This window comes from Ursus arctos, unplaced genomic scaffold (genome assembly GCF_023065955.2).
Source record: "Ursus arctos isolate Adak ecotype North America unplaced genomic scaffold, UrsArc2.0 scaffold_6, whole genome shotgun sequence".
Taxonomy (NCBI): Eukaryota; Metazoa; Chordata; class Mammalia; order Carnivora; family Ursidae; genus Ursus; species Ursus arctos.
In genome coordinates, this window is record NW_026623078.1 from 8167768 (window position 1) to 8193736 (window position 25969).

At 37.3% G+C, this 25969-nt stretch overlaps 1 protein-coding gene across 4 annotated transcripts in view; it reads right to left on the minus strand.

The window, feature by feature from the left end:
* PRKDC (protein kinase, DNA-activated, catalytic subunit) overlaps positions 1-25969 on the minus strand; it is a 225093-nt gene that overhangs the window by 190895 nt on the left and 8229 nt on the right. For 3 of the 4 annotated variants that reach the window (XM_026516499.4, XM_026516500.4, XM_057307784.1), the window contains exons 8-21: positions 22407-22462; positions 22290-22320; positions 21637-21794; positions 18070-18216; positions 16135-16299; positions 15507-15675; positions 15145-15194; positions 14391-14516; positions 12979-13131; positions 11086-11201; positions 4827-4986; positions 3995-4081; positions 3444-3563; positions 2874-3033 (exon numbers count right to left, since the gene is read on the minus strand). In XM_026516499.4, the coding sequence (XP_026372284.1) occupies positions 2874-3033; positions 3444-3563; positions 3995-4081; positions 4827-4986; positions 11086-11201; positions 12979-13131; positions 14391-14516; positions 15145-15194; positions 15507-15675; positions 16135-16299; positions 18070-18216; positions 21637-21794; positions 22290-22320; positions 22407-22462 (1698 nt within the window). Of the gene's footprint in view, positions 1-2873; positions 3034-3443; positions 3564-3994; positions 4082-4826; positions 4987-11085; positions 11202-12978; positions 13132-14390; positions 14517-15144; positions 15195-15506; positions 15676-16134; positions 16300-18069; positions 18217-21636; positions 21795-22289; positions 22321-22406; positions 22463-25969 lie in introns of those variants that run through there. The other variant, XM_044390365.3, reaches the window with a different exon arrangement.

A 25969-nucleotide genomic window follows, 5' to 3' on the forward strand; every position in this document is an offset into this window, starting at 1 on the left:
CCCAATAAGCTAGACTCCATGGATGGGAGCAATAACTAAGAATTTGTCTGCTTACCACTTGGTGACCTTTTATGTATAGATGTTAGAGATCTACTCGTTAATGGGCCAGAGATGAAGAGAGGATCTGAATTTTTATTTGTTTGTTTTGGTTTGTTTGGTTTTTTCTTTGAGCTCAAATTACTTCAGAATTTCATATACTGGGGAAAAAAAAAAAAACCCAGCTCTTTGATATCTGGACTGGTCAGTGCTTTGTCTCACTCTTGTGTCTCTTGAACTATGACTCAAATTGCAGAACTTGAAGAAATAGGCTTTGCATCTGCTGGTGTATATATGTGCCTGAATTAACAAAGGCCTTACTTCTCCCTATGTGCATTACATTCTCCTGTATTTGGAGAGTATTAATAGATTAGATTATAAAGTCTCTTCAAAGAGCTCTGTTGTGCCTTACACAGGTGAAACGTAAAATGTATTTTCCTGTAATTCTGTGAAAATGCTTTCAGCATTCACTATAATGCTTTAAATGTGCCATACTTTAAAAAAAAATCTTAGAAAAACTAATTCAGAAACATTTTAGGAAACCATATTACATAATTAAGGCATACCTTTGGTAAATGAGACAAGTTTAATAATTTTGGTTTAAACTTTTAAAATGGGCATTCTTTTTTTAATAATAATTTTTTATTATGTTATGTTAGTCATCATACAGTACATCCCAAGTTTTTGATGTAAAGTTCCATGATTCATTATTTGCGTATAACACCCAGTACACCACGCAATACGTGCCCTCCTTAATACCCATCACCGGCCTATCCCATTCCCCCACCCCCCTCCCCTCTGAGGCCCTCAGTTTGTTTCCCAGAGTCCACAGTCTCTCATGGTTCATTCCCCCTTCTGTTTACCCCCTCTTCATTCTTCCCTTTCTTCTCCTACCGATCTTCCTACTTCTTATGTTCCATGAGTGAAACCATATGATAATTGTCTTTTTCAGCTTGACATACACCTAACTTCCTCTGTACCACCTAAAGGTCTTAGGACTGAATACTTTAGGAAGAGGAGAGGAAGAGGACTTCAAATGACTAACTCCCACAAAGGGAAAACAGTCACTTTACAGTTAGAAAAAGATGGAGCAGAAACTCGCTAACCAAATGGTCAAAATGAACGTGACTGGTAATGGCACCAATTACCATTATGATGCTGTGAGGAAGCCACAGCATCAGTTCTAGGTGTTTCTGCCAAAACACCACAACTGAATCCTATTATGAGAAAACATCAGACAAGCCCACATTGAATATAAATGGCCTATAATCTTCAAAAATGTCAACATCATGAGAACTAAGAAAGGCTGAAGAGATACCCACATTCAAGGAAGCTAAAGCATTATGACTATTAAGTGCAACACATGATCCTACATTGAATTCTGGACCATGAAAAATAAAGCTATAAAAGAAATTAGTGGGACAACTTAAGAAATCTACATATGAATTATAGATTAGAAAAGAATAATGCATCCATGTTATTTTTGCTGATTTTGATAATGATACCATGGTTACATAAAATAACATCAGGCTTCCCTGCTGAGTGGGAAGCCTAATACAGAGCTTGATTCCAGGATCCTGAGATCATGACCTGAGCCAAGGTCAGACGCTTAACCAACTGAGTCACCCAAGCACTCCAAAAGAAACAAAAAAGTCTTTTCAATGAGCTAACTGACAGAACTAAATTTCAGAAAGCAAAAAGTACCATTTGCTACTAGACATATTCATTTTTTTAAACTCAGTCCACATATTTTTAGTGATTTACTCAAATAGCAGCAATCCTTACATAATGTGAATTTTAAAAGCCTAATAAATAAGCTATAAACATTAACTAGTTTATATTTTTTGTCTCTAAATAATTTTTGTTATTTCAAAATCTCTCAAAATTGTCACTCTTCTTAAACTCTGAATATGCATCAAGGGTGTCATAAAAACCAGACTCAGTGAATAAAATGTGTAATCGAACTTCCACCTAATGTTTCCAAACCAACAAAACTTAAGTTGAGCAAAAAAAGGATTTATATAGATACAGCTTTACAAATTAACACTTAATTTTCCACTTAAAATTCACTTAATTTTTCATGACAGTAAACTTTAAATTTTCAGCAATATTTCAGTGTCTTTCTCCGATCTGAGTCTTTCTTTTTGCTCCACCTAGTAACAATGTCCATCTTCATTCTGGTTCATGTAAATATGTCCTCCTGAACTCAAATTACTACTTTTCTTTATGTTTCTTTTAAATTAATAAGGGAAGACACTGTGATTCTTTTAAGCAAAGGATTTATCTACTCACAAATATGTGTATTCTAGATGATTACAAGATAGGGAAAAACAGAGTGGGTAAAATTAAAAGATTCTTTTGAATCTTTTCCCAAACCTATTTCTACTATGATAATTCTTCATAACTGGCTAACATTAGTGCTTCATCAATTATATTTGGAAAACCAATAAAAATCAACAAAATGTAAAATTATATTGAATTTTTATAGCATTAATTCCCATTTAACAATTTATTTATTTATTGTAAGGCAGTGTATTAGGATTTATAAGGAGTTCAAAATATTAAAGACAGAGCTCTTGCCTTTGAAGATTTTATAAATCTTGGTAGGATATAAGTGAGTTAAATGAAAAACAGGTTTAATGACTCAATTACATGTCCCTATGTTATTTCTTATGTCCTAATTATACTGACTAAATTGGGGAGATAACAAAAATATCAATCAAACGTATTTCGAATATGTTCAAATTTCAGAAGTTACAAAAATACAAGTAGTCCTATTAAAGTTATCACATTGCCGTTTTATTTAAGATACACATCACAATTCTTCTAAACCTTACCTGATAAGGCTGAAGTTTTCAGATATCCATCAAGGCTGGGTAAAATGTCTTTATAATGGGGCTGAATTACATGTTTGCAGATGTAAACTGACCATTCTTCTAGGGCATTCAGGCCTACTTCTGCCAATGGGGTATAGCTCAGGCCCAGTTTAAAAGCCATCTATATAACACAAATAAGGTCAACTGAAATGCAGGAAATTTAACATTTGAAGAAAAAAACACCAATTAGTTTTGGTTTCTAATGAATAAACCCTTCTACTGACAGATATTGCTGGAGGTAAGTGGTGTATCCCAGGTCATAATTGGGAAAACAAGCACCACCAGTCCATGTAGTTGGTATTATACTGCAGACTTTCAACACATAGGTTCAATCCTCACGTCCACCTGTAAGGGAAGCTCTGAAAGGCCAAGCCAAGTATCCCAAGTCCCAAAGCTACTAAGTGGCAGAACCAGGGGTGTCTGGGTAAGCACCTACTGTGACTGCAGGGTCAAGACCTTGATATTTCCATGTTTTCTAGAAAACATAACATTATGTGAAGAAAATGGATTTGCTTAAGACAATGCACCTACCTGCAATGCAGGAACGTAGGCTCTAATATCAAGTTCAATGATGTCATGTGGCAGGGACAGAATAAAAGTCAAACAGGAGGCCAAAAGTTCATCCTTGTATTGCTTCATTTTAACTGATACCTTAACAAGAAAGAAGAGAAACACAGTGCTATGCACCTGAATAGAGCCTATAACTTGAAAATCAACTGAAAAATATTTACCCTATTCTCAAATATAAAAAGTAGCTTCTATATGACATGGCTTAATTTACAAATTAAGCACTGATCTCTAGGAAAAGTTCATTTGTTGAAGTACTTAATTCTCATTATAAGAGAGCTAAAGAATCCATTAGTTTCAAGTCAACATCATTCAAGCTGTATCATGAAAACTCAGTGAGTTTTGAAACACAATGATTTCCTCTATTAGTGTTTCCTAATCCCTTAATTTCAATCTGGATTAAGTAAACCAATTTTTAAGTAATTAGATAATTTATGATCACTAAGATTTTTTATCAACATACTTTCCTTTTCAAATAGCCCAAGAAAACACTGCATAAATCATTTAAAAGTTACCTCTTTACCAAATTTCGTAAGCAAAGCAAAGCAAGAATACTTTTCTGGATCCTCAGGAGACTGTGTCTGACCCTTCAGACCAACTCCCTATTGAATAAAGCAGTAAATTAGTAAACTGAACAATAATCATGGATTTGTGTGTCCTAATCTAGCAGTTCCCAGTCTTACTTCTAAGGAGTGAATCCATTTTCACTTTGCCAAGGTTTTCACTTTGCCACAGCAGAGAGGAAAAAAACTGGCTCCGATAACACTTCAGGCAGAGGCCAGTGAGAAACAAAGCATAAAATGGAAAGTGAATGGCTGGTCAAAAGCCAGAGGCCTAGCTAAATCCATCCCCACCCCACCCCCACCCCCACCGTCTTCCAACAAATACACCTATGACCCAAGAGAACTGCTCACCCTGTAATTAACCAGTTCGACCACTCATGATTGACTAGAGTGTTAGGTATACTAATTCAGTTACTCTCAAATGTCACTAGCCACCAGATGACCTGGGTAGTTTGTTAGCATAGACTGCTCAGCCTTGCCCCCAGAGTTTCTGATTAGATAGGAACTCTATGCTCTTTCCAGACCTAAGTTCCTCAGACCACACTTTGAGAACCTCTATTAATCTACCCTTATTAGCTGCAGGTGCTTGTAAATCAGAACAGAAAATGCTATTAACTTTTTTAAGAGTGTCATTCAATTGCCACCACACTATCAATTTTTGAAAGTACAGAAAATAAGATATTTTAAAACTACAATATACTATAATCTTTTATAATGGCTTTATACACAGTCAGGTAACCCCAAAACACAAGAATATTCAATGTCCCCACCAAAAAACACTTACCTCAAAATATTTTATTTTCTTGGCATTTCTCATAGCAACAGAAAGCAATTTGTAGAAACCACTGATGAGAGGCAACCGTGTAGACTGCAAAATTAATTCATATGCAAATGAATGTACCCAGGGCTCAAAAAATTCTACATGTTTTTCAGGAAGAATCTCTCTGTAAAAACAAATTAAGAGCTTAATGTAGAGTATGGGGCAAGACAGTGGAGGAGTGGGGGACTCAGTTTCATCCGGTCCCCTGAATTTAGCTGGATATCTACCAAGACAGTGTGTAGACCCACGAAATCAGCTGGAGCTGTAAGATTATACGTCTGCATCTCTAGAGGGGCAGAGGATGATCAGTGGAAAGGTACGAAGTTGTGATTGAGTGGACTGATATCGGAGGATAAACGGAAGGGGGAGGGAACCACCAGAAGCTAGCTACTGGAAAGTAATGTTAATATCCCAGTGAAAAAGCGTCCTGGGCCTGGCGACAAGCGATAGCTTTCGAAGCGGTGGCAGCGGATCTGGAGGGGCCTGATAACAGCGCTGAAAAAGAATCCAGGAGCTTAAGGATCAAAGGCCAGGACCCGCGTGGCAGACCTGTGCCAGCAGACCCAGGGGCTGACCACCACCGCAGCCCCTGCAGCCCCCCCAGCTGCTGCAGCAGCCGGCCCAGACCGGGATCACTGGGGTTTTGGAGGGACGGAGGCACAGACAAGCAGGGGCCAGAGCTGACCACCGAAAGTATTACTTGGGGTGTGCACTGCGATACTGTGGGAGGCTGAGGTTTTCAGCAGCACTTACAGAGGGGGAGACTGTGTGTTCTGGAGGGTTCAGAGAAGAGCAGACTGCGGCTTCTCTCCTCCAGGGCAGAGGTCTGGGAGTGGACACTTTCCTTCACTCTGACCCTCCGAAAAGATGAGAAAAGCCGCCAGAGAACAAAAGCCTAAAAACCCGGTTTCCATGGAGCCTAACCCCTTGATAGGGGGCAGGGCAACTGCAGCCAAGTAGGGTTGCCTGAGAAACAACGCGGCAGGCCCCTCCCCCAGAAGACAAGCTGGAAGAACAGGAGGACAACAACTCAAGGGTCCCCATAAAACTGTAAAACCCCAAAACCAATAGTATATTGAGCTCCTGGTGTTGCCTCACAGCCTGAGTACTTCTTAGATACAACTTTTTTTTTTTTTAATTCTTTCTCATGTTTCTTCTCGTTTTTTTTTTTTACAGACTTATCACTTCAACTGTTTGTTTAATACAACATATTCCATAGTAACTTTTCAACTAGTACTTTTTCACACCTACACTTTTCTTTTTCTTTTTTGTATATATAGATGTAAGCTTCAATGTCCTTTTTTCCCTATTCAATACTACCTTTATATATATACCAGTTTTAATTTCCCTATAACTCTGGGACGTAGTGTTCTCTAACAAAGAGAACAAAATACACCCAGGTAGAACTCAAATACCCTACCTCACCCACATGGAGCGCTTACAGCCCCGAATCCTCACCTCCTCTTTCTTTAATTCTTTCTCATGTTTCTTCTGTTTTTCTTTTTACCTACTTGTCATTTCAACTAGATATTTAATGCAACATATTCCATAGTAAATTTTAAGTGGTACTTTTTCACACCTATACTTTTGACTGTATAGACAATAGGATGGGAATAAACTCACACCTATTGACTGTACAGACAATAGGATGGCAATAAACTCATATCTTTCAGTAGCAACACTCACTGTGAATGGCCTAAATGCTCCCATGAAACGGCACAGGGTTGCAGATTGGATACAACAACAGGACCTATCCATTTGCTGTCTACAAGAGACTTGTTTTGAACCTAAAAACACCTCCAGACTGAAAGTGAGGGAATGGAGAACCATTTTTCATGCCAACGGACCTCAAAAGAAAGCTGGGGTAGCAATTCTTATATTTAAACCAAAGACTGTAATAACAGATCCAGAGGGACACTGTATCATTCTTGAAGGGTCTATACAGCAAAAAAACCTAACAATTATAAATATCTATGTCCCCAACACGGGAGCAGCCAACTACATAAGCCAGCTGTTAAACAAAATAAAGAATCAGATTGACAATAATACATTAATAGATTTTAACACTCCACTCTCAGCACTCGACAGATCAGCTAAACAGAAGATCAACAAAGAAACAAGAGCTTTGAATGACACATTGGACCAGATGGACTTCATAGATATATACAGAACGTTCCACCCTAAAACAACAGAATACTCATTCTTCTCGAATGCACACAGAGCATTCTCCAAAACAGACCACATACTGGGTCACAAATCAGGTCTCAGCCAATACCAAAAGACTGACATTATTCTCTGCATGATATCACACCACAATGCCTTAGAACTGGAACTCAATTACAAGAAAAAAATCGGAAGGAATTCAAACACTTGGAAGTTAAAGATCATCCTGCTAAAGAATGAATGGGTCAACCAGGAAATTTAAAAACTTAAACAATTCATGGAAACCAATGAGAACAAAAACACATCGGTCCAAAACCTATGGGATACTGCAAAGGCGGTCCTAAGGGGGAAATACTTGCAATCCAAGCATCTCTCAAAAAATTAGAAAAATCCTGGGGCAGCTGGGTGGCTCAGTCGTTAAGCATCTGCCTTCGGCTCAGGGCGTGATCCTGGTGTTATGGGATCAAGCCCCACATGATTCAGGCTCCTCCTCTGGGAGCCTGCTTCTTCCTCTCCTACTCCCCCCGCTTGTGTTCCCTCTCTCTCTGGCTGTCTCTCTCTCTCTGTCAAATAAATAAAATCTTTAAAAAAAAAATTAGAAAAATCCTGAAAACACAAGCTAGCCCTATACCTAAAGGATATGGAGAAAGAACAGCAAATAAAGCCTATAACAAGCAGGAGAAGAGAAATACTAAAGATTAGAGCAGAGACCAATGAAATAGAAACCAGAAAAACAGTAGAACAGATCAACTAAACTAGAAGCTGGTTCTTTCAAAGAATTAGTAAGATCAATAAAACACTGCCCAAACGTATCCAAAAGAAAAGAGAAAGGACCCAAATTAATAAAATCATGAATAAAAGGGGAGAGCTCAGGACTAACAACAAGTAAACAGAAACAATTATTAGAAATTATTACTAGCAACTATATGCCAACAAATTAAGCAACCTGGAAGAAATGGGTGCCTTCCTGGAAACTTACAAACTACCAAGACTGAAACAGGAAGAAACAGACAATCTGAATAGACCAATTACCAGTAACAAAATTGAACCAATAATCAAAAACCTCCCAAAAAACAAGAGTCCAGGGCCAGATGGCTTCCCAGGGGAATTATAACAAACATTCAAAGAAGACTTAATACCTATTCTACTGAAGCAGTTCCAAAAATAGAAACAGAAGGAAAACTTCCAAACTTACTCTATAAGGCTACCATTACCTTGATCCGAAAACCAGGCAAAGACCTCATCAAAAAGGAGCATTACAGACCAATATCCCTGATAAACATGGATGCCAAAATACTCACCAAGACCCTAGCCAATAGGATCCAACGGTACATTAAAAGGATTATTCACCACAACCATGTGAGTTTTACACCTGGGATGCACGGGTGATTCAACATTCGTAAATCAATCAACAGGGTAGAGCACATCAATAAAAGAAAAGACAAGGACCATATGATCCTCTCAACTGATGCAGAAAAAGCATTTGAATAAATACAACATCCATTCCTGATTAAAACTCTTCAGAGTACAGGGATAGAGGGAACATACCTCAATATCATAAAATCCATCTATGAAAAGCCCACAGGAAATATCATTCTCCTTTTCCCTTAAGATCAGGAACATGACAGGGATGCCCACTCTCACCCCTATTGTTCAACATATTACTAGAAGTCCAACATCAGCAATCAGACAACAAAAAGAAATAAAAGGCATTCAAATTAGCAAAGAAGCAGTCAAACTCTCCCTCTTCGCAGATGACATGATACTTTATGTGGAAAAGCCAGAAGACTTCCCCCCAAATTACTAGAACTCATACAGCAACTCAGCAACATGGCAGGATACAAAATCAATGCACAGAAATCAGTTGCATTTCTATACACTAACAATGTAGCTGTAGAAAGAGAAATTAAGGAATCAATTCCATTCACAATAGCAAAAAAAACTATAAGATACCTAGGAATAAACCTAAATAAACAGGTAAAGGTTCTATACTCTAGAAACTACGGAACACTTACTAAAGAAATTAAGGAAGACACAAAAAGATGGAAAATTATTCCATGCTCATGGATTGGAAGAATAAACATTGTTAAAATGTCTATCCTGCCCAGAGCAATTTACACTTTCAAGGCCATCCCTATTAAAATACCACTGGCATTTTTCAAAGAGCTGGAACAAAAACTCCTAAAATTTGTATGGAACCAGAAAAGACCCCGAATCACCAAGGAATTGTTGAAAAAGAAAAACAAAGCTGGGGCATCACAATGCCTGACTTCCAGCTATATTACAAAGCTGTGATCACCAAGACAGCATGGCACTGGCACAAAAACAGACACATAGACCAATGGAACAGAATACAGAACCCAGAAATGGACTCTCAACTCTACGATCAACTAGTCTTTGACAAAGCAGGAAAAAACATCCAGTGGAAAAAAGACAGTCTCTTCAATAAATGGTGCTGGGAAAATTGGACAGCTATATACAGAAGAATGAAACTGGACCATTCCCTTATACCATATATAAATATAAATTCAAAATGGATGACAGACCTCAATGTGAGACAGGAATCTGTCAAAATCCTAGAGAGGAACACAGCAGTAACCTCTTTGATATTGGCCACAGCAACTTCTTTCAAGACATGTCTCCATAGGCAAGGGAAACAAAAGCAAAAATAAACTATTGGGACTTCATCAAGATAAAAAGCTTCTGCATGGCAAAGGATACAGTCAACAAAACTAAAAGGCAACCTACATAATGGGAGAAGATATTTGCAAATGACAACAGATAAAGGGATGGTATCCAAGGTCTATAAAGAACTTCTCAAACTCCACACCCAAAAAACAAAAAATCCAGTCAAGAAATGGGCAGAGGACCTGAACAGACACTTCTCCAAAGAAGAGATACAAATGGCCAACAGACACATGAAAAAATGCTCAACATCACTCAGCATCAGGGAAATAAATCAAAACCACAATGAGATACCACCTTACACCAGTCAGAATAGCTAAGATTAACAAGACAGGGAACAACGAATGTTGGCGAGGATGTGGAGAAAGGGGAACCCTCTTACACTGTTGGTGGGATTGCAAGCTGGTACACCCACTCTGGAAAACAGTATGGAAGTTCCTCAAGAAGTTAAAAATAGAGCTACCCTATGACCTAGCAACTGCACTACTGGGTATTTACTCCAAAGATACAGATATAGTGAAAAGAAGGGCCATATGCACCTCAGTGTTCATAGCAGCAGTGTCCACAATAGCCAAACTGTGGAAGGATCCAAGATGCCCTTCAACAAATGGATAAAGAATATGTAGTCAATATACACAATGGAATATTACTCAGCCATCAGAAAGGATGAATACCCACCATTTGCATCAACATGGGTGGAACTGGAGGGGATTATGCTAAGTGAAATAAGTCAAGCAGAGAAAGACAATTATCATATGGTTTCACTCATTTGTGGAACATAAGGAATAGCATGGAAGACATTAGGAGAAGGAAGAGAAAAATGAAGAGGGGGAAGACGGGGAGATGAACTCTGAGAAAACAAATGAGGGTTTCAGAGGGGAGGGGGGGTTAGCCTGGTGATGGGTATTAAGGAGGGCATGTATTGCATGGAGCACTGGGTGTTATATGCAAACAATGAATCGTGGAACACCACATCAAAACTAATGATGTACTTACTGTATGGTGACTAAAATAACATAATATAAATAAATAAATAAGTAAGTAAATAAAAATAGAAGCTTAATGTAGAATTTTTACCATATATTTTTATTCAGCTTCAAAATTATAAGGGACATAATCAAAAAGGTGTATGATTCAATTATATAAATATTTTCGTATTCCTTTATTTCCTTACCTGAGCACCTTTTAAAGAAAAACAATGGTAATTCTAAGCTGGTACGTTTAGATATATTTTAATGGTTCATATAAGCAATTTTAGAGTTTAAGTCTTTTACTATTTCATTTCATACATCTATGTAAGTGATTTTCCTATCCTATATTACAGCCAATAACTGGTGATTTCTACCCTTAAATAATTAGAATTTTTTAAAAATACCTGCAAAATTCCACCAGGTTAATGAAAGCTGAAAAATCTTTGGGCTTAGCAGGATGCAAGTTAGCAGCTGGATCTGAGGTCGGGATCATCCAAACACCAGTAGCTCCATTTTCATCCTTAAAAGTAGATATACCCAAACAAACATTGTACCAAAGTGAGAAAGGTACAGATGGGTCCTCAATTAAAATTACAACTAATGCAATTTAATAAAGCTGACAGAGCTTGCAGAAAACATTAAAGAAAAGGATACATAGGAAGTGACAAAGTGAAGTGATAAAAGACTGGTACAAACACAAAAATACAAAGTGGGGGGCGCTATAACTTCTTGAAGCAATGATGCCTTGACAGAGGTAGAATTTCAGAACACCAAAAGTGTCAATAATGACCTGGAGGTTTCAAGCTGAGAAACAGAGGAATAACTTACAGTGTTAAGTAACTGTAACTTATATGAACATACTGTGCTTGTGTTAGGAAACTCAGGTGGAAATGTTAAACAAGCAGTTAGAAATACAGACTGGGGAGCGCCTGGGTGGCTCAGTCGGTTAAGCGGCCAACTCTTGATTTTGGCTCAGGTCATGATCTCAGGGTCCTGGGACCAAGCCCTGTGTTGAGCTCTGCGTTCAGCAGGGAGTCTGCTTGGAGATTCTCTCCCTCTGACCCTCCCCCAACTCGCGTGCACACGTGCATTCTCACTCTCTCAAATAAATAAATAAATCTAAGAAAGAAAGAAAGAAAGAAAGAAAGAAAGAAAGAAAGAAAGAAAGAAAGAAAGAAAGAAAGAAATGCAGACTGGAAGTGTAAAGGAGGTATAGGCTTACTTGGGAAATGCTCCCAGAGGTGACCACTGACCTGACCTGTGAACTAAAAAGGCCAGGAAACAGAAGAGAGCAGAAAACAAGAAGAGAAAGAAAGTGCAAGGGAAGTCACTGAAGACAACAAAAGTGACAAACACATGTGTCCTAAGAAGCAGGTTTGTTGGCTGACACAGTTCCAGGAAGCCCCTTTCAGCACGTTTTTCAGTGAAATTATTTTTAGACATACACAAAGCATAAAAAGCAGTAAAACACACACTAGTGTTCCCATCAACCAGAATAAAAAACAGAATAATACAAATGCAATATAGTCAATGTGATAAATGGCCTTTTACTGCTTCATTTTTTTTATCCTCTGCATATCCACCTCATTATCTCTTGTCTAACTTCATGGTATTGCAGTGGAAGTACACATGTACTAACAAGCATAATCTAATCTAAGAAAAAAAAAATCACTGGGCTGAAAAGCAAATTAGATGTTTTCCACTGGAACTCAAGCCATGCGACATTGTTGTTACAATAGTTTTACTAAAACTTGCCCTCAGATAAGAGCAGAGCAGCTTCTAGCTGGCGGCCTTAAACCATGACTTACCTTCCATCCAGGCCAGGAAATCTGGTACAAAAAAAAGGGAGGGTGTATTCTTCCTTTCCTGACTATTGCCTATATTCTACTATCTCAAGAATACATTTAATACTTTGCACCCTGACTGTGGAGTTTCCTTAGCTATAAACAAGAGGAATCCTAGGCTTCCCTATCCTGCTGCAAAAAGTCACCTCTACGCAAGGTAAGAGTTGACTCTTTACTATTTCTAAGAAATGAGTAACAAGCCTAGTAAACAACTTTTTAAAATAAATGGTTTTAAAATATTAAACATATAAATTACTTTTTGAACAAATCTAGGAATAACATTTTCTACACATTGGGCTATTCAAACAGCAAAGTATCAATAAACACACATGAATGCCGCAGAAATCATTTCCTGCAATGTGCTACAAACGTGGTATTTTCCCCTGGATGCCTGCATACAAAGAGAGCTGGTATAAAAATGATGCAAAATTATTATTGACAAAAACTTCTAACCTCGTGTTCCCCAACATTCTGTTTCTCTAGCGTAAGATCCAATTTCTCAATAATCTTCAAAACTGATTTGACAAATTCATCATATAGCAAATGATTCAGATTTTGAAGGGAGGAATTCACAAAGAGAAATGCTTCATCTGCTAAAAGAGAATCCTTTAAATAAAGAAAAATAATAAAGCTCAAAATTTTATGCAAAATAGTATCAAGGCATATATGTATATGCATATTTAGGCATCACAGAAACTTCTGTGTAAACTGTAGCAGATTTACCTGGAAGTTTTCAAGCTCCAAGACACTTTCCTAAATTAGGACAGTATCATTTCAGTCAGATATGACCTACCCAGGCATGTAACAGATACTTACTAAGTACACAGTAACAAATGAGATTTAGGCCAATCCTTGTCAAAGCATTTATCAATGTGTCTGTGTGTGTGTCTGTGCGTGTGTAAAAACACATATGTATACTATACACACACATTATGTACTTATGTTTGTAGAAATACACATGCATATACATTTATATATATACATATAAATATGCACGCATGCACATATATATACATGCAAGCATACATACATGTGAATAAATGTATACCTACCCTCAGAATGGACTTAAAAGTATAATTTGTCATTTCTATGAAAATGAAACTATTCTACTATTCCAAAAATATAGGCCAATTACTCTGCCTTTACTCAAATATTCTATGCAACTCGACCTCAAAATATAGGAATATTTAATGTCACATATAAGAAAGAAATATTGTAGGTAAAATTACTAACACTGTTAAACTATTTTACCTCAATATGAAAACAAATAAAAACTTACAAGATTTCTCACAGGATAGAAATCATCTATGGACAAATATTGTTTTTCCTAGGCTGTAATGTTTTGTCAAAGTCTATGATAAAACGGTGGCAAAAACCAGGCTTAAAGTTGACATCCAAGAAAACATCTACCAGAAACATTAAGCAGAAGGCATTATTCTAATCATAAATAACATAAATAACTGTACACCAATCTTCTTCACACCCACTCAATCAGTGAGATTTATCTCTTTTTAATCTTCACCTTTAACAAATAACACCAAGCTCTTCCATGGTAACAATACTGTTATACTTTTGTTACCTAAGAGGCTGGATCTGTTAGGAAGAATAACTTAGCATCAAACATACTACACTGGCTACCCAAGGATGAAATGAGGACTCAGCTATGGCAATTATTAAGTTTACATAAGTTCTATGATTTTGTTCTTATACCATTTTAATTTTTTATTACTCAAAGTACTTTTTAAAAAAACAATGGAAAAGTTAGTAAAATTTAATTCTGAAATAAGAAAGTCCTAAGGGTAAAACTATGGAGACTAATTAGAGGAAAAAGGGTACTTTCATAACTTTAAAATAGTCATTTTTACCATCATCTGGTCACAACTCAGGAGACTTCTAAAAAGATCCAAATAGTCTTTATATGTGGGCACTTTCCATTTGCCAGTTCTAACTTCCCCTGATGCACGATAGTCTTCAGATTCAGACTCAACACCCTGGGCAGGAAGACAACACACCAATATTTACTGGTGGATTCACAAAATAAGCATGGCTGCCAGAATGTTCTGATTTTCAGAGTCTTCTAAGCTAAAACACTTGCTAGTAGGAGACTACAATTTGATTTAGAAAGATAGTATAGCATGAAAGGATAATAAGCAAGCTGAAAAAGAAATCATGATTTTTCCAATAGGGACTAAAATAGTGATGCAAGAACAAATATTTCAAAATAATACCTAAGGAATGTGTTAAGAGTCATTTATCTCACTTTCCTACTCAGGTCAATCTTCCACCTCAACCTACTTCCTATAACTTCAAGTAACTACGATATGCTTTCCATGACACATCTAAGCAATTCTGTCTCAGAGTTTCGAGATAGAAAACATTCCCTTCTTATAAAAATGTGTAAATAATAGTGAAGTCACATTTAAGGATGTTCCATAACTTAGGAGAAGTTTACTCACCTGAAAAAATAGAGGGGCATTACGTCCTACACTTTTCAAAATGTGAGGCATGGCTAACAGCTAAAAGGACATTTTTGTGTATTTACACACTAAAAACCCCAGTATCACTTCTAACTTTCAGTAACAAAAGACTAAATACCAAAACATTAGATTCGGAATTTACCTTTTGAAGGATCACTGGCTTAGAACATATTCTGATTAAACCCTGATGCACTGAAAAAAGAAAATGAAAACAAAAATAAAGGAAACAACAAAAAATAAACCATTATTTCACTGAATGTAACTATATCTCTCAATTTTTTCCTTTTAGTTTAATATCTTTAGTTTAAAATTTTGGACTATTAAGACTCAGAAACAAAATTTTTTTGAAAAAATTCAAAAAAAGGATGGAAAAAGAAGGTTTTGATCTACCAAAACATGAGTTTTCCAAGAGACATCAAAAGATATGAATGGTATCTATATCAAACAACATGTTAAGTATTCGTCATTCATCATCATAAAAATAAGGGTGAGTTCCAAACTTACCCACGGTACTGATGCAATTCCAGAGAACTGGTCCTTTTCCCCCTAAAGCTAGGAAAACTTTCACTATGGCTTTACAACACACTGACTGCATTTTTGGACTATACTGTGGGAAACTGTCTATCTGTACCACCATGAGATGTTCCAGAACCGGAGTATACACCTCAGGAACCTACCAGAAATGGAGAGCAAACTAAGAGTTAGAAGAGGGAATAAATATAGGAATAATACAAATATCCAAAGTAATTACAACTCAAGTGGATACATGTTAGATAAATGAAAAACCTGGCTTATATCTAATCTACTGATAAGCTGAATACTTATTGTGACTGCCTAAAAAAATCAGAGTAAAGCTTTTTGAATGATACTTAAGGCGCAATTCTATCCCGAGCAATCTTAATCTTTTAGAAAGATAAAATGAGTAACAAATAATTTTTCCTGCTTTGGATAACAAAAAGTCAAGTTTCATGACAATAATTGTATTAACACAAAGTACTAATTAAAAATGTCACCTTGATCACAATGGTGCCTGTACTAAATGCATACAATTTATATGACTCCATGAAATTATCTAAAGAACTGAGATTGAACAGTCAAAATCATGCTCAGTTTAATTAATTATTTCACTTACTGTATCAAGGTAAAGCAAGACACTTGCAATAGACTGGAGGAAACTTGGCATGTGGTAAACGTGGTCATCAACAGTGTCTATCTGGGTAAGGAACAGCTGCTTGCAGCGCTGAATGAGCTCTACATACATGAAGTCAACATCTTTCGCATTTATAACCTTGCAAGGCTTTTGGAAAGGTAAAAAAAGTCTTTATCAATCTTATCAATGCCAAAATAATGATATTTAAGTTGTCATGTTAAGCCATGTGATTATAAGCTGAATATTATAAGCTTTTTAATGGAGATGAAAGTTATAAAATACAATATATCTCATAAAGATGCTTTTAAAAATAATCCATAATAATATTCTAAATATGTATTTATACACAAAAATCGTTTTTTTAAATTTTTTTAAAAGATTTTATTTATTTATTTGACAGAGACAGCCAGCGAGAGAGGGAACACAAGCAGGGGGAGTGGGAGAGGAAGAAGCAGGCTTCTAGCGGAGAAGCCTGATGTGGGGCTCGATCCCAGAACGCCGGGATCATACCCTGAGCCGAAGGCAGATGCTTAACAACTGCGCCACCCAGGCGCCCCTATACGTAAAAATCTATTAATGGTCAACTATTCTAGATTTAGATGGTAGCTATCAAAGACAAATGAGATGCTGTCTGTGCCCTATTAGGCTAGTCACCTAGAGAGGGAAACTGAGAAGTAAACTCAAAGCTGGAAAATGCTACTACACTGCCCTATACACTACACCCAGAGCCATCTTTATAACTCAAAATTTGATAATGCTACTACCTAGCTTCAGATTTTTCAAAGGCTTCTTCGGACCTCAGATCTAATCTAGCTTCCCTGAGGATCTGACTAGTTAATCTTTTTAGAGTCCTCTCCCTTTTTCTTTGTCTGTCATGCTCCAGCTACACTGTGAACATATTCTAACTACAGTGAACAAGTTGAAGTCGGTTAGACCATAGTGTATGAAGTTGAAAATTCCATGTTCTCATTTACCTCCGAGCCTTCTCACATACTGGTTCTTCTGCCCTGTATATACTCAAAGGAGCCAACAGAGACAAATGAAGATGAAGATTAAAAAGAGCAAGAGGAGGAAGGACCATTTGGAAGCCGATGAGAAAATGATCAGAAATGGAATGAGTAGTGAGAGTATTAAGCTGGGAAGAAGGACTCTAATGGAGTAGACGCTGATGGGTAGATCTGTAGAAAGACAGGTAGCAAGTGATTTTCTCTATAAAGCATTAGTCACAGAGATCCACTAAGAGGGAAATAACTATAGTTATAATCGATATATTTTAATGCTTTTTTTTTTTTTAGAGAGAGGGAGGGGGAGAGACAGAGAAGGGGGAAGGGGGAAAGGGAGAGAAAGAATCTTAAGCAGATTCCACGCCCAACACAGAGCCTGTGCGGGGCTCCCTCTCATAACCCTGAGATCATGACCTAAGCGGAAATCAAGAGTCGTACGCTCAACTGACTGAGCCACCAAGGTACCCCATCAATACTCTTAAATATACTTCTGTCGTAAGAACCTCTCTTTCTAAAACACTGAGTGACATCAACTATAATTTTACTTCATAAATAATCGGCAGCATAGCACAGTAGAAAAAACATGGTGTTTTAAGTCTTCAAACTTGAATTTACATCTTGGTTCTGTCAATTATTAACTGTGTGTCCTTTGACAAGTTACCTAATTTCTCTAGGTCTCAGTTTCCTCATTTGTAAAGTGGAATAATACTCCTAAAAGCTTGTAGGAGAGTTACAAAAATTTGAAATAATATGTATACAGAATCCTAATACATAGCTGGCATTGAAAAAACAAGTTAACAACAAAGCAAGTACAATACTGTCACAAGTGTGAGATGTTATTCAAAAATGCAATAAATTATATTCCCTTAAACAGTCAAAATGAAACTAAAAAGAATAAATTAACGAGCCATACTCCTGCAAAAAGTCCATATCCACGAATCGCAATGGATAAATCTTTGCTGTTTGAATCCATGTTCCTGATGATTCCATAGAATTGCTCCATAAAGTACTGTAGCTTACTCTTATGCATTTCTGCATCTTTCGCCACCATAAAAGAAATCTGCAAATAATAATATTTACTTTTTAGAAATATTCAATAGGAAAACAAAGCAATCTATTAAAATGTAAAAAGGCTAGAATTGTTTAATTAGATACTATCAATGTGTTGTTATAATTCCACACAATCGCTTTTATTGATAAAGAACTACCACTTCAATTTGCTTAGTCTGCATCAAGTTTAGAAAAGACACTCTCTATTGCATGTGATGCATTTTCCCTGGAGAAAGGCACTGAAGGAGACCAGGCCAGTGCAGGAAGACATGCACAAAAACCAGGTTTTGAAGTTAGGCTCCCTGATGAAGCAGAAAGCATAGTTAGAGCTCATCTGTAACTCACAGCATGGTGTAGAGTCGTGCAGGCCCAGCAGCCAGCGAGTTCAGAATTAACAGACCCAGTGTCTCATTAGGGCAACACAAAACAGAGCTCAGGACTCACAATCAGACAGAAACACAAAGCATCTCATCTTTCAAAAAAAAAAATAAGCTACACACTGTAAAGCTTGAATTAGGTGAGGCAAGGGAAAAAAGTACTTTGAGAAGCAAGTCGATCTCCACCTAACCACACTGTGACAGTAATCTAAATGCAAGAACTAATACAAACGTTCAAAAAATCATTCCTAATTGCAGCATAAAGACTGTCCACAAAGACAAGTATGGAAAGAATCTAGATAATTATCAAAGGCAGAAAAAAGATATCCACCTTTCATTGCCAACCTACCAACACACACACCCTAATCCTGCACGAAACCCCATTTATTTTAGAAGAGTGGGGTATTATATATATTCTGCCTCAAAATTTCCTTCTTCACAAGCATATCAGGAACATGTTCCTCAAGATGTTAGGAAACACTATCAACTTACTTAATCACAGAATAGTTTTTCACTTTATGAATATACTAAAATGTTTATACATTTATGAACTGTTTCTAATTTTTTATTATTGTGCTTTCAGCAAACATCCTTTTTATACATTATTATCCAATTGTTTTCTGCATATAGTAGCAAAAAGTTGGAAACAATTATCCAACAACAGAGGACAAATATAAATACGACTTAAATATAAATATAATTGTACGTATCAATTATGTTGCCATTACAAATTAATCATGCAGCTCTCAACACTCTATCAGGAAAACATACCCACCACAACGGAAAATCATAAAGTCACAGAAATTATGAATATTCCTTTATGTCAAGATATTGCTCTTCTTCCATCCCCATTCCTTTCCCTTGAGAAGGGAATGAAAGGAAGTATAGCGGGAGAGAAAGGAGGACAGAGTAAGGGACAGAGAAAGGGAGGGGGAGGTCTAGAAGCAATGCCACTAAAATGGTGATTTTTTTTTTTCTTAATGGTAGGATTTCAGAAGATTTTAACAGTCTTCTTTGAACACTTCTATTTTTTTTTAATTCTATGCTGCTATCCTACAATGTTTATAAGAACTTTATATAAATCTATTGAAAAATTTCTTTATCTCACGAGTAATGTTTAAATTTACATATAATAGTCAAAATAATAATGGAAAAGAACGAAGCTAGAGGACATCCACCACTTAATTTCAACACTTAACATAAAGCTAGAATAACCAAGGCAGTGAGGTACTATTGTAGAACAGACAGATGAATGGAACAAAATAGAGAATCCACCAATAAACCCTATCAATTGATTTTTGACAAACGTACCAAGGTAAGTCACTGGGGAAAGAAGAGTCTTTTCAACAAATGATCAAATGATGCTCACAGCTAAAAATGGGGGGGGGGGGGAACAACTTTCAACCCTTACCTTACACCATACACAAAAACTAATTCAAAATGGACTACAGACCTAAATGTAAATGTTGAAACTATGAACTATAAAACTTCTTGAAGAAAACTAGAGAAAATCTCTATGACTATGAGATAGGCAAAAATTTCTTAGGACGTAGAAAGGAAGAACAAGTTGGAAAACTGGTAAACTGGACTTAAACTTTAAAACATCTGTTCTTTCAAAGATGCTCCTAAGAAAACATCTGCTTTTTCAAAGATGCCACAGAAATTATTTGCAATATTTTTAGATGTAGAGAACTCTCACAATTTATAAAAAGATATACAACCAACTTTAAAATAAACAAAATAGCTGAATGAATACCTCACAAATATATGAAGGCTAGAAACTATAGGAAAAAAGATCATTATCAACAATCACCATGGAAATTCAAATTATAACCACAGTAAGGTAACATCGTACACACGAGAAGAGATAAAATTGAAATGACCAACAATACCCTGTGTTAATGAGGAAGTGGGCTAACAGAAGCTCCCATGCATTGCTGGTGGGAATTAAACTGGTGCAACAAGCTTGAAAGGAGTTCGGCAGTTCCTTATAGTTTAATATATATCTACCTTATGATCCAGTAATTCCACTTCTAGGTTTTTACTCAAGAGAGTAAAAATGTATGTCCACAAAAACACTTTGTCACAATGTTCTTAACTGTTTATTTAAAATAACCCCAAGGTGGAAACAACCCAATTGTCCATAAACAGACTGTGTATATCCCTACAACGGGATACTCTGTGCCGCCGTTCAGATAGGTCTTCATGGAATAGCTTGTAAATTTAACTACCATTTATAACATTGCTCCAAACAACACTTTTGGTGACTCTTTTTTTTTTTTGAAGATTTTATTTATTTATTTGACAGAGAGAAAGCCAGCGAGAGAGGGAACACAAGCAGGGCGATTGGGAAAGGAAGAAGCAGGCTCCCAGTGAAGCAGGGATCTGGGATCACGCCCTGAGCTGAAGGCAGACGCTTAATGACTCAGCCACCCCGGTGCCCCTTTTGGTGACTCTTAAAAGAGTTTTCCATCAGAGACAACCCAACCAGTCTAATTCCGTAACACCTGGCCTGAACATCAAGTATTTCTAGACATGTCTGGATTCTCAGAGCCACAAGTATATTCCCTCTAGCCAACTGAGATACATTTCCAAATTTGCAGGCTCAATTCTACAATCACACCCTAACTAGATGGAAAATACACACGGGCAAATGGACTCTTCTTGTTCTTGAAGTAGGGTACAACATAAACATCTTAACATGACAGCTGGCCCTCACCTCTCAGGAGATGCTTCCTCACCCCCACATGGCTGTCCCTGGCTCAGAGGATCCTCAATCCCCCGGCCTTTCTTCCTTCTACCTCCTCATTGCCATTTCTCATGTCCATTAGACTCCCTCAGTATTGGCTCTGAGGCTGTGATCAGATCTGGTATCTTCCTACCTTTCTTTCAGTCCTGCTGCCACCCATGCGGCTGATTAATAACCAAGGTTCTTTATTTAAATACTACAGAAGCTAATAGATCAACCTGTATTCATTTTTCAAACGTGCATGCACAAAACTGAAATTTAATTTTTTGCATGGAAAAAATATTTTTAAATAAAAGTTGAGTACCTGTTTCAGAAAAGATTCCAGAGCTGAATGTGCAGCTTTTTTCAATTCTACATTCGAATGACTACACCATTTTGACAGTACTTCAAATAAAGAAACGTAGTTGTCCAGAAGGCACGTGCTAAACTGAGATGCATGCAGGGTAAATAAGCATAAGCCAGCTGCAATTGCAAAAACCATTATATTTAAAATAGAACAACAAAAAGCAGAATAAAAAACTAAGAAAACTTTAAGTATATGTCAAAACTAAAACTGTTCATGAAGATCCACTACCATTATACTATAATGAATAACGTAGGGATTTTGATCAAAGTTCTAACACTGCCAATCTTCATTTGAATCAATAAGCCAATTACCCCCAAAACCAAAGTTCAGAAGGAGAATCAGGGTTTATTTAGATAAAGTCAGTATCAAACAATCTGGATCTCCTAAAAGATGTTCTAATTTTTTTAAATCATGTAATAGAAGTGTGACCATCTAACCAGAGTTTGCATGCTAAAAACAAAGTCTCCGAGAGCCTCCCTGTAAGTAACTATGTATGTGAAACATCAGAGACATTCTCATACATACGCTCACTCATAGTTTAAGCAAAAGTTTATTCAAGGCCTTAATTTAAAAATCTGAAATATTCCATCTTATTAAATATACAATCTTACCTAAGGGTACCGCATATCTCTTCAGATCAATCTATTTATAAAAAAAAGAAAAGTACCATCAATGTTTGACAATTACAAGTCTCAGCTATAAAAGAATTAAAGTAATATTAACCCTACCTGAGGACGAATTGCCTTTAACGCAAAATCAAAAATCTCCCTTGAAGTCTGGGGATCTGGGTGAAAAACAAAAAGAAGCCTCCATTACAAATCCCAACACTATCATCTGGCAAACCTCACAAACACTTTTCAACCAACAGCTTTTTTCTCATATAGCTCAAATTCAGAAATTACACCTTCAAACATTCATTTCAGCTGAAGAGCTGCAAGCTATGACTGCTGCAGTTATTACCATAGAAAAGTAAGAAAAAAAAGTGTAACAAGGACATGAGCTTCAATTCCACCTCATCACTACAAGCTCTGTTATGTAATCTCTCAGGGCCTCAGTTTTCTCATCTATAAAAAGGGACGCTATATGGCTTCTTTGAGAGTCGTATGGAGGATTAGGTAAGGCCAAGCACACGATCATCACCCCCGTGCTGCCAGGCTTTTATTCAGCACATAGTACACCAAATTACTATGGGAATTACAAATGTGAATAAAATATGATCTTTGACCTTAGTAAACTCATCACCTAAAGATAAAACAGTTATACAAGTATAACCCAAGACTCTTATCCTGACCTGACAGACATCACAATTATTTAACTGTCTCCCACCAGTATTCACTGCAGCTATCCAGAAACCAAGCTTTACTCATCACTAAGTTCTCTGCCCTTGTAACAGTGACTTGCAAACAGCAGAGGCTCAAAAATTGTTCGCTTTGATTGAAAGGACTGATACATTTAAAAACACAGCCCAACTGTGAAAGAAGATAGAGGGAAAAGGGGTCAGAGAGGGTTTAAGAGGAGAGAAACATCAGCATGTCTATAGAATAATGTCACAAAAGAGATATTTAAAAAGGTGTAAAATGCCTTAAAAGAGATATTTGAAAAGCTCCTTATATCTAATATAAGGAGAGATTTCTTCTGGCTATGAGTATTCAAGACGTGCTTTACAGACACGGCAGCACTTGAGCTGGGCCTAAAAGAATGGGAACTAATTCGAAAAAAGGTCATTCTAATACCAATAGAAAGTGACCGTGTAGACACAGGTGTACAGACTCAAAGGCATGAGGTACCTGTCAGCGCACAGTTGGTCTAGAATGGGTGGACTCAGGTGAACACAGTGAGTCGCAGGAATGCAAGGGCCTGAGCTCTCAGCAGTGGGAATGGACATCACCTCCATGACCTTTCCCACACTCTGCTCTCCTACGTCCACCTCTGCTTTCTAGTAGACCACTCCCTCTGCAAGCATGTTCTTGTATTTACTTTTTGGTTGTGGCAAAATATATATAACAGAGTATTTACCATGTTAACCATGTGTAAGTGTACAATTCAGTGGCGTTAAATACATTTACACTGTCATGTACTCACCACCGTTTCTATACCCAAAGCATTTTCAACATACCCTACAGAAAGGCCGTAGCCATTAAACACTAACCCCTGCCCCCCAGCCCCTGGTAACCTTGATTCTACTTTCTAAACCTATAAATTTCCCTGTTCCTGCTACCTCATACAGTATTTATACCTTTGTGACTGGCTTACCTCACAGCGTAATGTTCTCTAGTCCACATGTTGTAGCATGGCACAGTATTTCCCTCCTTTTTTACGTCTGAGTAATATTCTGTTGTGTGTATATACTACATTTGTTTATCCACTCATCTGTTGATGGACACTTGGGTTATTTCTCCCTTTTAGCTATTATGGACAGTGTTTCTAGGAACATAAGTGTACACATTCTGGTAACTATTTCTAAAAACCCTCTCTTGCCGCCTTGTCCCCTTCAGCCATACATTTCTTTGGTCTCCTCTGTTGTTAAGATTTCTCTAAAGGGTTTTCTGCAGACAACCTCCACTTCCTCCCTTCCGTTCCACCTTGTCTTCACCCTACTAAACTTTTAACCTGCTATCCAGCTTGCCCGCTAACAGTCAACTGAACCTGCCTGGACCCACTCTGCAGCTCTGGTGGCTTTGCATTCAGACTCCACCCAGAGCGAAGCACCTTACATCCTTGCCCCATTTTCTCTGTACCCGCTCCCCAGCTGATCTTGCTCACACTCACAGTCTCACATATAACCTCTATGCTGAAAACTTCCAAATTTATATCTTAAAGTCTAATTTCACCTGAAAGATCTAGTCTTACATATGCAACCATACCCTTAAAATCTAAGCTGAGACATTCCATAGCTTCTATTGTTAAACATGTCCAAAACAAAAAGCCAGGTTTTGCCTGAAACCTGCCCCACCCAGCTTAAACACCACTGCACCTACTTCAGCTGCTCACGGCCACACTCAAGAGCAAAGTCTCTCAATCCTACACCAAAACAAATCCTACATTCAAGAGCAGTCAAGTGGAACCCTGTAAAACATCAACTAGCCCATACCTATTCATTAGAGAAAAAAACATGGTTTCTCATACATGTGGAATAAAATTCCAGCTCAGAATCCCCTCACACACTGACCCCATATCCTGTGCAATCTCTCCCCAGGCACTCTCTGTGTGCCACTGTGCTCCAGACATGCCAGTTCTCTCGAACCCTTCTGACCACTGTGCGCTGCCTAGGCTTGAAAGCTGGGTACTTGCTGATCCCTCTGCCTAGCATGCTCTTCTGAGCTCTTTCCCAGCTGTCTCCTCGCCATCCTGCAGGCCTTAGCTTCTTCTTGCCTCCTCACAAAGAACCAGCAAGCTGTATACATCCTCTACCCTCTCCATACTCTGATATTCCTATTTGCTGTACCCAATTTGTTTCCATAATTGAACCCTGAAATCTGTAATAGCCTGTTCATCTATTTATTGTCTGTTTCCTCTAATAAACTGAGTTCATGATGGTAGGAATCTGGCGATTTTGATCACTGAATCCAACACTTAATTCATCATTCTTTAGATAGAAGGCACCCAAGAAACACATACTCTGTGAATGAAAATACTAGTATTTAGTGCTTGATGTCACATAATCATGGCACGACAGAAAAACTATAAATTATAGCCTCAGACCAAGGTTTAATTCCTAGTCTTGCCACTTATTGGTTATATAATTTACTACTGCTACTGTAACAAACTATCACAAAGTGAGTGGCTTAAAAAATACATATTTGTTACTATACAGTTCTGGAGATGAGAAATCCGAATGGGTCTCACTGAGGTAAAATCAGGGTGTCAGCAGGGCTGTTTTCCTTTCTGGAGGCTTCAGGGGATTAGAATGAGACTGTCACCGGGAGCCATTACTCTGCTACCACATCGGTTGTGTGACTTTGGGCAAGTAACTTATCTTAGTTCTAGTTTCCTAATCTAAAAAACAAAGCTATTATTTCCTAAGAGAGTTATTGCTGGGATTGTCCTTGCAACTATTCTAGAATAGTCTTTAGCACATGGTAAATTAAGCAATAAGTGCTGTTATTTTTCTTAAACTGTATTTGTTCACTGAATATCAATTAATATGCCAAGCAAATAAAAGACAAATCAGCAACATTACCTGCCAGCAGGTGCAAGTGACAGAAATAAACATATAACCTGATAAATTAAAAATACATCGTAGGAAGTGCTGTAACAGTAGAATATAGAAGCCAGAGAAAGTGACTCATCT